Genomic DNA, 12,460 nt, shown 5'->3' with positions numbered 1-12,460 from the left:
ATATCATTCCTGTCAATTAGGTGCCATTCAGGTGCCAGTCACACACCTGTGACTGACATACACCTGCCAGCACTTGAAGCTCAAAACGAGAGTGAATACCAACAGAAGAATATTGCAGGGGATTTTGTCAAAAAACGTTGGCCCGCTACCCACACGTTTAGCTGTGTTACTCATTCCACGAATGCATGATCCTTACAAGTTGTAGCTCGTTGTAAAGGTGACTAATAAGGCTTTCCAACGATATAGAATAAGAATCGACTGAAATAACGTTTCCAAACTTTTTTTGAGGAGTTTATATATAGGCACTGAATCATAACGCAATCTAGACATTATAATGTTCCAGACCTTTGCTTGAGGATATTTTCTCTAACTGGACCTTGTTGAATTTTTGCTGAATACCCTTGCTATAGTCGTTCGGTGATAGGGCTATGTATGTCATCTGCATATTTGTGGTAGGCAATTTTGTTCTTTTTTATGATGTGTCCCAATGGAAGCATCTAGAGATTGAATAGGAGGGGGGGATTGACCCTTGGGGAACCCCACATGTCATTTTAATTTGGTCGCACACAAAGTTGCCAATGGAGACATAATAGCTTCTGTCCTGTAGGTAGGATCTAAACCAGTCTAGTAGCACTTGCCCTGGCAACTGAAGGGCGCAGTTCAGCCAGCTTTGATGAAACGCCTCCTAGGATTACGGTGCTAGTTGTCCGTCTTCCATTCCGTTTCAAAGCCTTCTAAATCATCCGAATCAGTTATAACATTGTCATAATAATAATAGTAATAACTTTAATTTGTATAGCGCTTTTCCTGCAAACGTTGCATCATCAATATCACTCCCTTCAGAACTAACTTCAGAAACTTCTCCGCTGTTGCCAAGATATTGTGAAAAAATATATAATCTGCACGTGTGTAGATACTCCCACGTGTATATGTTGATGCATTCCATTGGCCAAGAGACCAGAGGAATGTGGAAAAAATACACATACTACAAAATGACGTATCCGCTTTCCCGGCTTGAAAGGTAGAACAACGCAACAGCGCCCCCGGTTTAAATGAGTTAACCATTGTGTTACTCCCCCAATCCACTTGGTCATACAATTTGACCTTTTGACCCTTGTATTATGTTGGGACAAACTCACACGTATATGACGTACAGGCATGTTTATATTATTTTATTTTGTTACACCTTTTCTTTAACAATATATTTGAGAAACCAGAGAGACACCATCATGTTTTGCAGTATAAACTATAGTTATATATCTATTTAAAATAATATTCTTCTTTTTTACAACTTTGCTCAATGTTTTGCACAAAATGTGTTTGTAACCCTGTATATGTTCATATTCTTACAGATGAGCAGAGCTCCAACCAAGGTTCAGACAGCGAGCCCAGCTCCACCACATCAGGAAACCATAAACAACACAGACACTCAGGAGAGAAAACACACCACTGCTCCCAGTGTGGCAAGAGTTTCAAGCATGCAGGAAACCTGAAGCAGCATCAGAGAATACACACTGGAGAGAAACCTTACCAGTGCTCCCAGTGTGGGAAGAGTTTCAGTCAAGCAGGAGACCTGAAGAGGCACCAGAGATTACACACAGGAGAGAAACCATACCAGTGCTCCCAGTGTGGGAAGTGTTTCACTCAGGCAGGATCCCTAATTGAACACCAGAGAATACACACAGGAGAGAAACCATACCAGTGCACACAGTGTGGGAAGAGTTTCAATCGGGAACAAACCCTAAAGAGCCACCTGAGAATTCACACAGGAGAGAAACCATACCAGTGCTCCCAGTGTGGGAAGAGTTTTAGTCAAGCAGGACACCTGAAGATTCATCAGAGAATACACACAGGAGAGAAACCATACCAGTGCACACAGTGTGGCAAGAGTTTCAATCGTGCAGGAGACCTAAAGAGACACCAGAGAATTCACACAGGAGAGAAACCATACCAGTACACACAGTGTGGGAAGAGTTTCAATCAGGCAGGATCCCTAATTGAACACCAGAGAATACACACAGGAGAGAAACCATACCAGTGCACACAGTGTGGCAAGAGTTTCAATCGTGCAGGAGACCTAAAGAGACACCAGAGAATTCACACAGGAGAGAAACCATACCAGTGCACACAGTGTGGGAAGAGTTTCAATCAAGCAGGACACCTGAAGAAGCATCAGAGAGGAAGAATCTGCAGGAGTGTGTGATGTTCACCACTCCTGCAGTGTGTGTGTGTGTGTGTGTGTGTGTGTTACCAGGGGGCTCAGTTCCAGGGCCGCAGGCGGGCTAAAGAGGAGGAGAGGAGGAGGCTGACCCGGCTGGTCCAGGACCAGGCCCGCCAGGCCGCGGCGCTGAGGCAGGAGATCAACGTCCTGTCCCATAAGGGAGGTCACATCCTGCCCCCCGTACCCCCCCCTGGCTTCCCCCGGCCCAGCCCCGGCCCCCAGCCCCACCCCCACCCCCGGCTCCGGCCCCGGCCCAGCCAGGACAGGACAAGGAAGTGACAACACACGCACACACACACACATACACACACACACACACACACCATACACCACATACACATACATACACCACAACGTGATTGACATATCTTACACACACACACACACACACACACACACACACACACACTATATAAACACTCCCTTCACACACACACACACACACACACACACACACACACACATACATATCTTATGTGACATATCTTACACACATACACACACTATATAAACACTCCCCTCCCACACACACCTCATATGTTGGCACACAGGGAACACACGTGTGGCACATCGACATATCTCTACCTTGACCCACTGGAGGCCACTGCAGAAAATACCTTTGTTTGATCTCATGGTCTTTTACTTATGATGAATCATGTATCATCTCATCCGTATCTTATGATCTCCCTCAGGTAGTGTCAGCTGTGTGGTGTGTAGGGGGTGGTGGTGTGTAAGGGATGATGAGGAGATTGATGTCGTGACAGTGGAGAAGAGACAGTCGGTAAAGCGGTGTGACTCCTCCAGCTCGTCGGAGACCAGACATCACAGTCCCCTTGTGCTGAAGAGGTGCCATGTCTCCACCCACGAGCACAACTACGCCGCCCACCCCTCCACGCGGCACGAGCAGCCAGCTGTCAAGAGGCTGAGGCTAGAGAGCAACACGGGCGGCAGCAGCGGCAACGGCAACGGGAGGGTCCTCAAACAGCTCAGCAGCAACCGCAAATGCTCCAGTCCCCGGACGTCCGACTCGGAAGACTACAACAAAAGAAGGACTCACAACGTGCTGGAGCGCCAGCGGAGGAACGAGCTTAAGCTGAGCTTTTTCGCTCTGCGGGACGAGAACCCCGAGGTGGCCAACAACGAGAAGGCGGCCAAAGTGGTCATCCTGAAGAAGGTGACAGAGTGCATTTACAGCATGCAGACGGACGAGCAGAGACTAGTGTCCCAGAAAGAGCAGCTGAGGAGGAGAAGTGAACATTTGAAACAGAAGCTCGCACAGTTGCAGAGCTCTCATGTTTGAGACTCTCCTGTCACAAAGACTTTGTTGGCGTTCACATTTTATATGCAAGTTCAGACTGTGTATAGTTGATATTGCATGCAAATGCAAAAAAATAATTACTTTTTTTGGAATCTCTCTGTCTGATTTCAATGTTAAAACTGCCTCAATTGAAGTTATCGGTGGTGAAAAATATTTAAACAGTTTATTTTTATTAATAAAATATAAAAAAGAAGAAAAAAATAGGGTTACACTTTTGGAGTGCCCAAACCTAAAATATACATTTTTATGTTTTGTATATAATTATTACTTAATACTTGAAATGTATTTTTGGATCTCAATTGTCTGGAAGTTCAAACCCACTTGTTTCCAGTGTATGGTTTTCCATATTATGTTCCTAGATTCTTTTGAAATATAAATGCATTTCTTTTTGAAAACAAGTCGTATTTGGTTTTTACTCCTGTTTCCTCTCCACTAATCATAAAGTGGCTTCCCAAAGACAGGTGACTTACAGGTGCATCATGGGAAGATGAAAGGGACACATTTGCACAACCATGCCATCTCTATGAAACTAGGGAATTACACTTCAACACAATAGTACGATACAGACATGCTAATTGGTGCATTGGAGAGTCTGGGTTAGAGGTCAAATAAATGTCTTCTCATAAGTAAAGGCAGCTGTGCTGGAACTCTAGAACTAAGAGTATTCTAGAACTCTGCACCTTAGTTCCACACTGGGTAGCAGGTGCCTAGCATCAGTCACTAGGCTAGTGCTACATGTTATGTTAATCTGATGTTCTGTGTGGTCTATGTGAAGACAACCCAGGTAAGATGAAGAAAGATCTGGAGACGGGACACACAAATCAGACATCCTCCCCATTCTCTTGTTTTTAAATATATTCTTATACACAGGTGGTTGTAGTGTCAGAAGCAATGACCTTCTAAGTTGATCAGACACACAAGATGAACTGTTCCTACAACCTAAACTCAATGGTATTGACATGCATGTACCTAGTGCACATCATGACATCATTTTACAATTATCGATGATTATCATGAATCACCATATCTGTAGCCTACAATCTGTTCAGTGACAATCACAGACAGTCATACTTTTTTTTAGTACCAATCCAGACATCAAACTACATAATTCATCTTATGACACTCTCAAATGACAGTGCACAGTGTTGCTGCCGCAGACAGTCATTGTGGCGACCACGGGTAACAAGTTATTTCGCCAGAGCACTTCTTCCACCATAATAAAGTCAGCCACAGCCCCACACAGCTTATCTGGGTTCCTACCCAGCTGTGCACTAATCTTGTCATCGGTTTGCAACAGTAGCCTGTAGGCGCCCAGCTAATTAACACATGCAGAGAGAGATGAGTGGTACATGCACATCAAGTCACATCATAGTGTTATATGTTCAACTACAAATGGAAGTATAATGCATTTAGAAATGCATGCAGACTTCAGTCATAACAAAATTGCAACAAGAATACTTATAACAGTGAATCCATTTTGTTCATACATTGATCTTGTAATCTTATCATCATAAGTATCATAGGTATCATAGCCATCATATCATCTTATCATCATAAGTACATAGCTCTTTTCCCTTCTTGTTTTAGTAAAAAAAAAAAAATCCTAGCACCAGGGGAGCCCCTCCTCCCAAATGTCGTTGTATGGTACCTGTACTATATATAATTATATAATTACTATATATAAAGACCATTCATTCATCATCGTCATCATCATCATCATCATCAGGACATCATCATCATCATCATCATCGTCATCATCATCCTCATCATCATCATCATCATGACATCATCATCATCATGACATCATCATCATCATGACATCATCATCATCGTCGTCATCATCATCATCCTCATCATCATCCTCATCATCATCATGACATCATCATCATCATCCTCATCCTCATCATCCTCATCATGACATCATCATCATCATCATCATCATCATCATCATGACATCATCATCATCATCGTCATCATCATCATCATCATCATCATCATGCCATCATCATCATCATCATGACATCATGACATCCTGATAGCTTCAATTCCTCTGTGGTGAACAGAGTAGAGAGCAGTCTTATCCTGACGTCACGCACTGTATCTGACTGTATGCAGAGCGCTCCACGGAGCGCGTGGTCGCGAGCACATGGAAAGGAGGTCGAGATTTGTGTTCCAAAGACACGCAGCTTTTCATCTGCAATGGGAATATAAAATAATAATACCACACAAAATGCAGTCAGAGGGAACGGGTAAGCTTGCTCTCTCGATATTATTATGGACTATCATGTCGTTTTTCAATCGATTGTTTTAGGATCAAACAAAGTCCTTCTCCATTTTTAGCAGTTTGATTATCTAATAAATTATCTCTTCTTTGCTGTCAAGTGTCAGGAATATTATTCGGTTATATTGAAACGTATCTTGCTGTTGATGCTGTTGGCCGTTATCTTGTAAAGTTGCTAATATCAATGTATAATTTCACGTTTTGTCAATAGTTTTGATCAGTAGGATGATCCCCGCCCCCCTTCTCCCCTCCCCCCTTATTCTGTATGTCTGATATTCAAGTTATCGTTCACTGAACTGTTGCATTTGGTAAATAGGTTTTCTATGATTCTCCCACCTATTATTGTAAGGTTATTGTTAATTTCGATTTCCTGTTATTGTTGTTGCTATTATTGTTGTTGTTGTTGTTAATAGGTATTTTCTTCTTTGTATAGCTCAGTTCTGCACATGAAACATCCTTCCATCCCAACATTAATTAAATCCAGATTTTTTTGTTTTGTTTTATTGCATTTTAGATGTTTTGCATTGCATGTTTTGTCTATGATGTTGTGATAATGCATTCGGTTGCATGGCTTGCATTGTACTTGTCTAGTTTCTTCATTACTCTACATAAAGTCAAAATAGCAATCCATGTCAATATGCACCGTAGCCATCATTGTTTCAGACAAGATACAACCACTATTTGTAAATAATAAACAGAATTGTTATGCATGGAGCTTATCACTGCTCGGCTTGGGTATGGTGTTTAGCCTGAGGAGTTTATATGCCATATTACCATGCCCACTCATCCATCTCTAGCAGTAGAGAAGCACATATGGATTGTCGATCACTAAAATACACTTACTCTCCTTAGTCAGTCTCTATGTGTGTGTGTGTGTGTGTGTGTGTGTGTGTGTTTGCGTGCAGGTGTGTGTGTGTGTCTGTGTCTGTTTGTGTGTGTTTGCGTGCGTGTGCGCGTGCGTGTGTGTGTGTGTGTGTGTGTGTTTGCGTGCGTGCACGTGTGTGTGTCTGCGTGCGTGCATGCAGGTGTGTGTGTGTGCGTGTGAGCATGTGCCCACACTAGAGTACAGTACATTCTGCTTCCAGGTCAAGTTACAGAGGTCCGAAGAAAACCCGAATATTAGCCAAAATCCCCTATATTCTTCTGTTGGTATTCACTCTCGTTTTGAGTTGCTTGGTGGATTGGATGATTGCACTCTCCCACAGTAATAAGGAAAAAACAACACATATTGGCCATTTTTACACTTTATTAATTTTACACTGTCAGGGACCTCAGTAGCGTGTGGAAGATCCATACGCAGTCACAACAGCTTGGCACTTCCTCCTCATGCTGGTCACCAGCCTGGTCACACACTGCTGAGGGACGGCATCCCATTCCTCAACCAGGATTTGCCGCAAGTCAGCCAACATGGTTGCGTTGGTCACTCTGGCACGTACAGCACGCCCAAGCTGATCCCACAAGTGTTCAATTGGGTTGAGGTCTGGACTCACGGCAGGCCATTCCACCCTCTCCACTCCCAAATCTTGTAGGTGCTCTGTGATGATCCTGGCTCTGTGGGGGCGAGCGTTGTCCTCCTGGAGGATGGAGTTAGGTCCCAGAATCTGGAGATATGGGATCGCCACTGGCCCCAGAATATCATTCCTGTCAATTAGGTGCCATTCAGGTGCCAGTCACACACCTGTGACTGACATACACCTGCCAGCACTTGAAGCTCAAAACGAGAGTGAATACCAACAGAAGAATATTGCAGGGGATTTTGTCAAAAAACGTTGGCCCGCTACCCACACGTTTAGCTGTGTTACTCATTCCACGAATGCATGATCCTTACAAGTTGTAGCTCGTTGTAAAGGTGACTAATAAGGCTTTCCAACGATATAGAATAAGAATCGACTGAAATAACGTTTCCAAACTTTTTTTGAGGAGTTTATATATAGGCACTGAATCATAACGCAATCTAGACATTATAATGTTCCAGACCTTTGCTTGAGGATATTTTCTCTAACTGGACCTTGTTGAATTTTTGCTGAATACCCTTGCTATAGTCGTTCGGTGATAGGGCTATGTATGTCATCTGCATATTTGTGGTAGGCAATTTTGTTCTTTTTTATGATGTGTCCCAATGGAAGCATCTAGAGATTGAATAGGAGGGGGGGATTGACCCTTGGGGAACCCCACATGTCATTTTAATTTGGTCGCACACAAAGTTGCCAATGGAGACATAATAGCTTCTGTCCTGTAGGTAGGATCTAAACCAGTCTAGTAGCACTTGCCCTGGCAACTGAAGGGCGCAGTTCAGCCAGCTTTGATGAAACGCCTCCTAGGATTACGGTGCTAGTTGTCCGTCTTCCATTCCGTTTCAAAGCCTTCTAAATCATCCGAATCAGTTATAACATTGTCATAATAATAATAGTAATAACTTTAATTTGTATAGCGCTTTTCCTGCAAACGTTGCATCATCAATATCACTCCCTTCAGAACTAACTTCAGAAACTTCTCCGCTGTTGCCAAGATATTGTGAAAAAATATATAATCTGCACGTGTGTAGATACTCCCACGTGTATATGTTGATGCATTCCATTGGCCAAGAGACCAGAGGAATGTGGAAAAAATACACATACTACAAAATGACGTATCCGCTTTCCCGGCTTGAAAGGTAGAACAACGCAACAGCGCCCCCGGTTTAAATGAGTTAACCATTGTGTTACTCCCCCAATCCACTTGGTCATACAATTTGACCTTTTGACCCTTGTATTATGTTGGGACAAACTCACACGTATATGACGTACAGGCATGTTTATATTATTTTATTTTGTTACACCTTTTCTTTAACAATATATTTGAGAAACCAGAGAGACACCATCATGTTTTGCAGTATAAACTATAGTTATATATCTATTTAAAATAATATTCTTCTTTTTTACAACTTTGCTCAATGTTTTGCACAAAATGTGTTTGTAACCCTGTATATGTTCATATTCTTACAGATGAGCAGAGCTCCAACCAAGGTTCAGACAGCGAGCCCAGCTCCACCACATCAGGAAACCATAAACAACACAGACACTCAGGAGAGAAAACACACCACTGCTCCCAGTGTGGCAAGAGTTTCAAGCATGCAGGAAACCTGAAGCAGCATCAGAGAATACACACTGGAGAGAAACCTTACCAGTGCTCCCAGTGTGGGAAGAGTTTCAGTCAAGCAGGAGACCTGAAGAGGCACCAGAGATTACACACAGGAGAGAAACCATACCAGTGCTCCCAGTGTGGGAAGTGTTTCACTCAGGCAGGATCCCTAATTGAACACCAGAGAATACACACAGGAGAGAAACCATACCAGTGCACACAGTGTGGGAAGAGTTTCAATCGGGAACAAACCCTAAAGAGCCACCTGAGAATTCACACAGGAGAGAAACCATACCAGTGCTCCCAGTGTGGGAAGAGTTTTAGTCAAGCAGGACACCTGAAGATTCATCAGAGAATACACACAGGAGAGAAACCATACCAGTGCACACAGTGTGGCAAGAGTTTCAATCGTGCAGGAGACCTAAAGAGACACCAGAGAATTCACACAGGAGAGAAACCATACCAGTACACACAGTGTGGGAAGAGTTTCAATCAGGCAGGATCCCTAATTGAACACCAGAGAATACACACAGGAGAGAAACCATACCAGTGCACACAGTGTGGCAAGAGTTTCAATCGTGCAGGAGACCTAAAGAGACACCAGAGAATTCACACAGGAGAGAAACCATACCAGTGCACACAGTGTGGGAAGAGTTTCAATCAAGCAGGACACCTGAAGAAGCATCAGAGAGGAAGAATCTGCAGGAGTGTGTGATGTTCACCACTCCTGCAGTGTGTGTGTGTGTGTGTGTGTGTGTGTGTGTTACCAGGGGGCTCAGTTCCAGGGCCGCAGGCGGGCTAAAGAGGAGGAGAGGAGGAGGCTGACCCGGCTGGTCCAGGACCAGGCCCGCCAGGCCGCGGCGCTGAGGCAGGAGATCAACGTCCTGTCCCATAAGGGAGGTCACATCCTGCCCCCCGTACCCCCCCCTGGCTTCCCCCGGCCCAGCCCCGGCCCCCAGCCCCACCCCCACCCCCGGCTCCGGCCCCGGCCCAGCCAGGACAGGACAAGGAAGTGACAACACACGCACACACACACACATACACACACACACACACACACACACCATACACCACATACACATACATACACCACAACGTGATTGACATATCTTACACACACACACACACACACACACACACACACACACACTATATAAACACTCCCTTCACACACACACACACACACACACACACACACACACACACATACATATCTTATGTGACATATCTTACACACATACACACACTATATAAACACTCCCCTCCCACACACACCTCATATGTTGGCACACAGGGAACACACGTGTGGCACATCGACATATCTCTACCTTGACCCACTGGAGGCCACTGCAGAAAATACCTTTGTTTGATCTCATGGTCTTTTACTTATGATGAATCATGTATCATCTCATCCGTATCTTATGATCTCCCTCAGGTAGTGTCAGCTGTGTGGTGTGTAGGGGGTGGTGGTGTGTAAGGGATGATGAGGAGATTGATGTCGTGACAGTGGAGAAGAGACAGTCGGTAAAGCGGTGTGACTCCTCCAGCTCGTCGGAGACCAGACATCACAGTCCCCTTGTGCTGAAGAGGTGCCATGTCTCCACCCACGAGCACAACTACGCCGCCCACCCCTCCACGCGGCACGAGCAGCCAGCTGTCAAGAGGCTGAGGCTAGAGAGCAACACGGGCGGCAGCAGCGGCAACGGCAACGGGAGGGTCCTCAAACAGCTCAGCAGCAACCGCAAATGCTCCAGTCCCCGGACGTCCGACTCGGAAGACTACAACAAAAGAAGGACTCACAACGTGCTGGAGCGCCAGCGGAGGAACGAGCTTAAGCTGAGCTTTTTCGCTCTGCGGGACGAGAACCCCGAGGTGGCCAACAACGAGAAGGCGGCCAAAGTGGTCATCCTGAAGAAGGTGACAGAGTGCATTTACAGCATGCAGACGGACGAGCAGAGACTAGTGTCCCAGAAAGAGCAGCTGAGGAGGAGAAGTGAACATTTGAAACAGAAGCTCGCACAGTTGCAGAGCTCTCATGTTTGAGACTCTCCTGTCACAAAGACTTTGTTGGCGTTCACATTTTATATGCAAGTTCAGACTGTGTATAGTTGATATTGCATGCAAATGCAAAAAAATAATTACTTTTTTTGGAATCTCTCTGTCTGATTTCAATGTTAAAACTGCCTCAATTGAAGTTATCGGTGGTGAAAAATATTTAAACAGTTTATTTTTATTAATAAAATATAAAAAAGAAGAAAAAAATAGGGTTACACTTTTGGAGTGCCCAAACCTAAAATATAAATTTTTATGTTTTGTATATAATTATTACTTAATACTTGAAATGTATTTTTGGATCTCAATTGTCTGGAAGTTCAAACCCACTTGTTTCCAGTGTATGGTTTTCCATATTATGTTCCTAGATTCTTTTGAAATATAAATGCATTTCTTTTTGAAAACAAGTCGTATTTGGTTTTTACTCCTGTTTCCTCTCCACTAATCATAAAGTGGCTTCCCAAAGACAGGTGACTTACAGGTGCATCATGGGAAGATGAAAGGGACACATTTGCACAACCATGCCATCTCTATGAAACTAGGGAATTACACTTCAACACAATAGTACGATACAGACATGCTAATTGGTGCATTGGAGAGTCTGGGTTAGAGGTCAAATAAATGTCTTCTCATAAGTAAAGGCAGCTGTGCTGGAACTCTAGAACTAAGAGTATTCTAGAACTCTGCACCTTAGTTCCACACTGGGTAGCAGGTGCCTAGCATCAGTCACTAGGCTAGTGCTACATGTTATGTTAATCTGATGTTCTGTGTGGTCTATGTGAAGACAACCCAGGTAAGATGAAGAAAGATCTGGAGACGGGACACACAAATCAGACATCCTCCCCATTCTCTTGTTTTTAAATATATTCTTATACACAGGTGGTTGTAGTGTCAGAAGCAATGACCTTCTAAGTTGATCAGACACACAAGATGAACTGTTCCTACAACCTAAACTCAATGGTATTGACATGCATGTACCTAGTGCACATCATGACATCATTTTACAATTATCGATGATTATCATGAATCACCATATCTGTAGCCTACAATCTGTTCAGTGACAATCACAGACAGTCATACTTTTTTTTAGTACCAATCCAGACATCAAACTACATAATTCATCTTATGACACTCTCAAATGACAGTGCACAGTGTTGCTGCCGCAGACAGTCATTGTGGCGACCACGGGTAACAAGTTATTTCGCCAGAGCACTTCTTCCACCATAATAAAGTCAGCCACAGCCCCACACAGCTTATCTGGGTTCCTACCCAGCTGTGCACTAATCTTGTCATCGGTTTGCAACAGTAGCCTGTAGGCGCCCAGCTAATTAACACATGCAGAGAGAGATGAGTGGTACATGCACATCAAGTCACATCATAGTGTTATATGTTCAACTACAAATGGAAGTATAATGCATTTAGAAATGCATGCAGACTTCAGTCATAACAAAATTGCAACAAGAATACT

The 12,460-nt window shown here is 43.9% G+C and overlaps 2 protein-coding genes across 2 annotated transcripts in view; both read left to right on the top strand.

Annotated features, from left to right (window-relative positions):
- LOC308164000 (transcriptional regulator Myc-like) overlaps nucleotides 1–3,521 on the top strand; it is a gene marked incomplete at both ends in the record, with an annotated part of 137,214 nt that extends 133,693 nt beyond the window's left edge. The window contains one exon of the mRNA XM_080538166.1: nucleotides 2,967–3,521. Coding sequence (XP_080394292.1) covers nucleotides 2,967–3,521 — 555 coding nt within the window. The remainder of the gene's footprint in view (nucleotides 1–2,966) is intronic.
- Nucleotides 3,522–4,290: 769 nt separating this feature from the next.
- On the top strand, nucleotides 4,291–10,983 carry LOC308163999 (transcriptional regulator Myc-like; the record flags this gene model as incomplete). The annotated part of the gene is made up of 3 exons (XM_080538165.1): nucleotides 4,291–4,323; nucleotides 9,711–9,952; nucleotides 10,419–10,983. The coding sequence occupies 3 exons, from the start codon at nucleotides 4,291–4,293 to the stop codon at nucleotides 10,981–10,983; spliced, it is 840 nt and encodes a 279-aa protein (XP_080394291.1).
- Between the last annotated feature and the right edge of the window lie 1,477 nt (nucleotides 10,984–12,460).

Source organism: Nansenia antarctica (genome assembly GCF_963989245.1).
Source record: "Nansenia antarctica genome assembly, chromosome: 8".
NCBI classification, from domain to species: domain Eukaryota; kingdom Metazoa; phylum Chordata; class Actinopteri; order Argentiniformes; family Microstomatidae; genus Nansenia; species Nansenia antarctica.
Note: the sequence above shows the minus strand (reverse complement) of the source record. Positions and strands in the feature narration are given on the sequence as shown.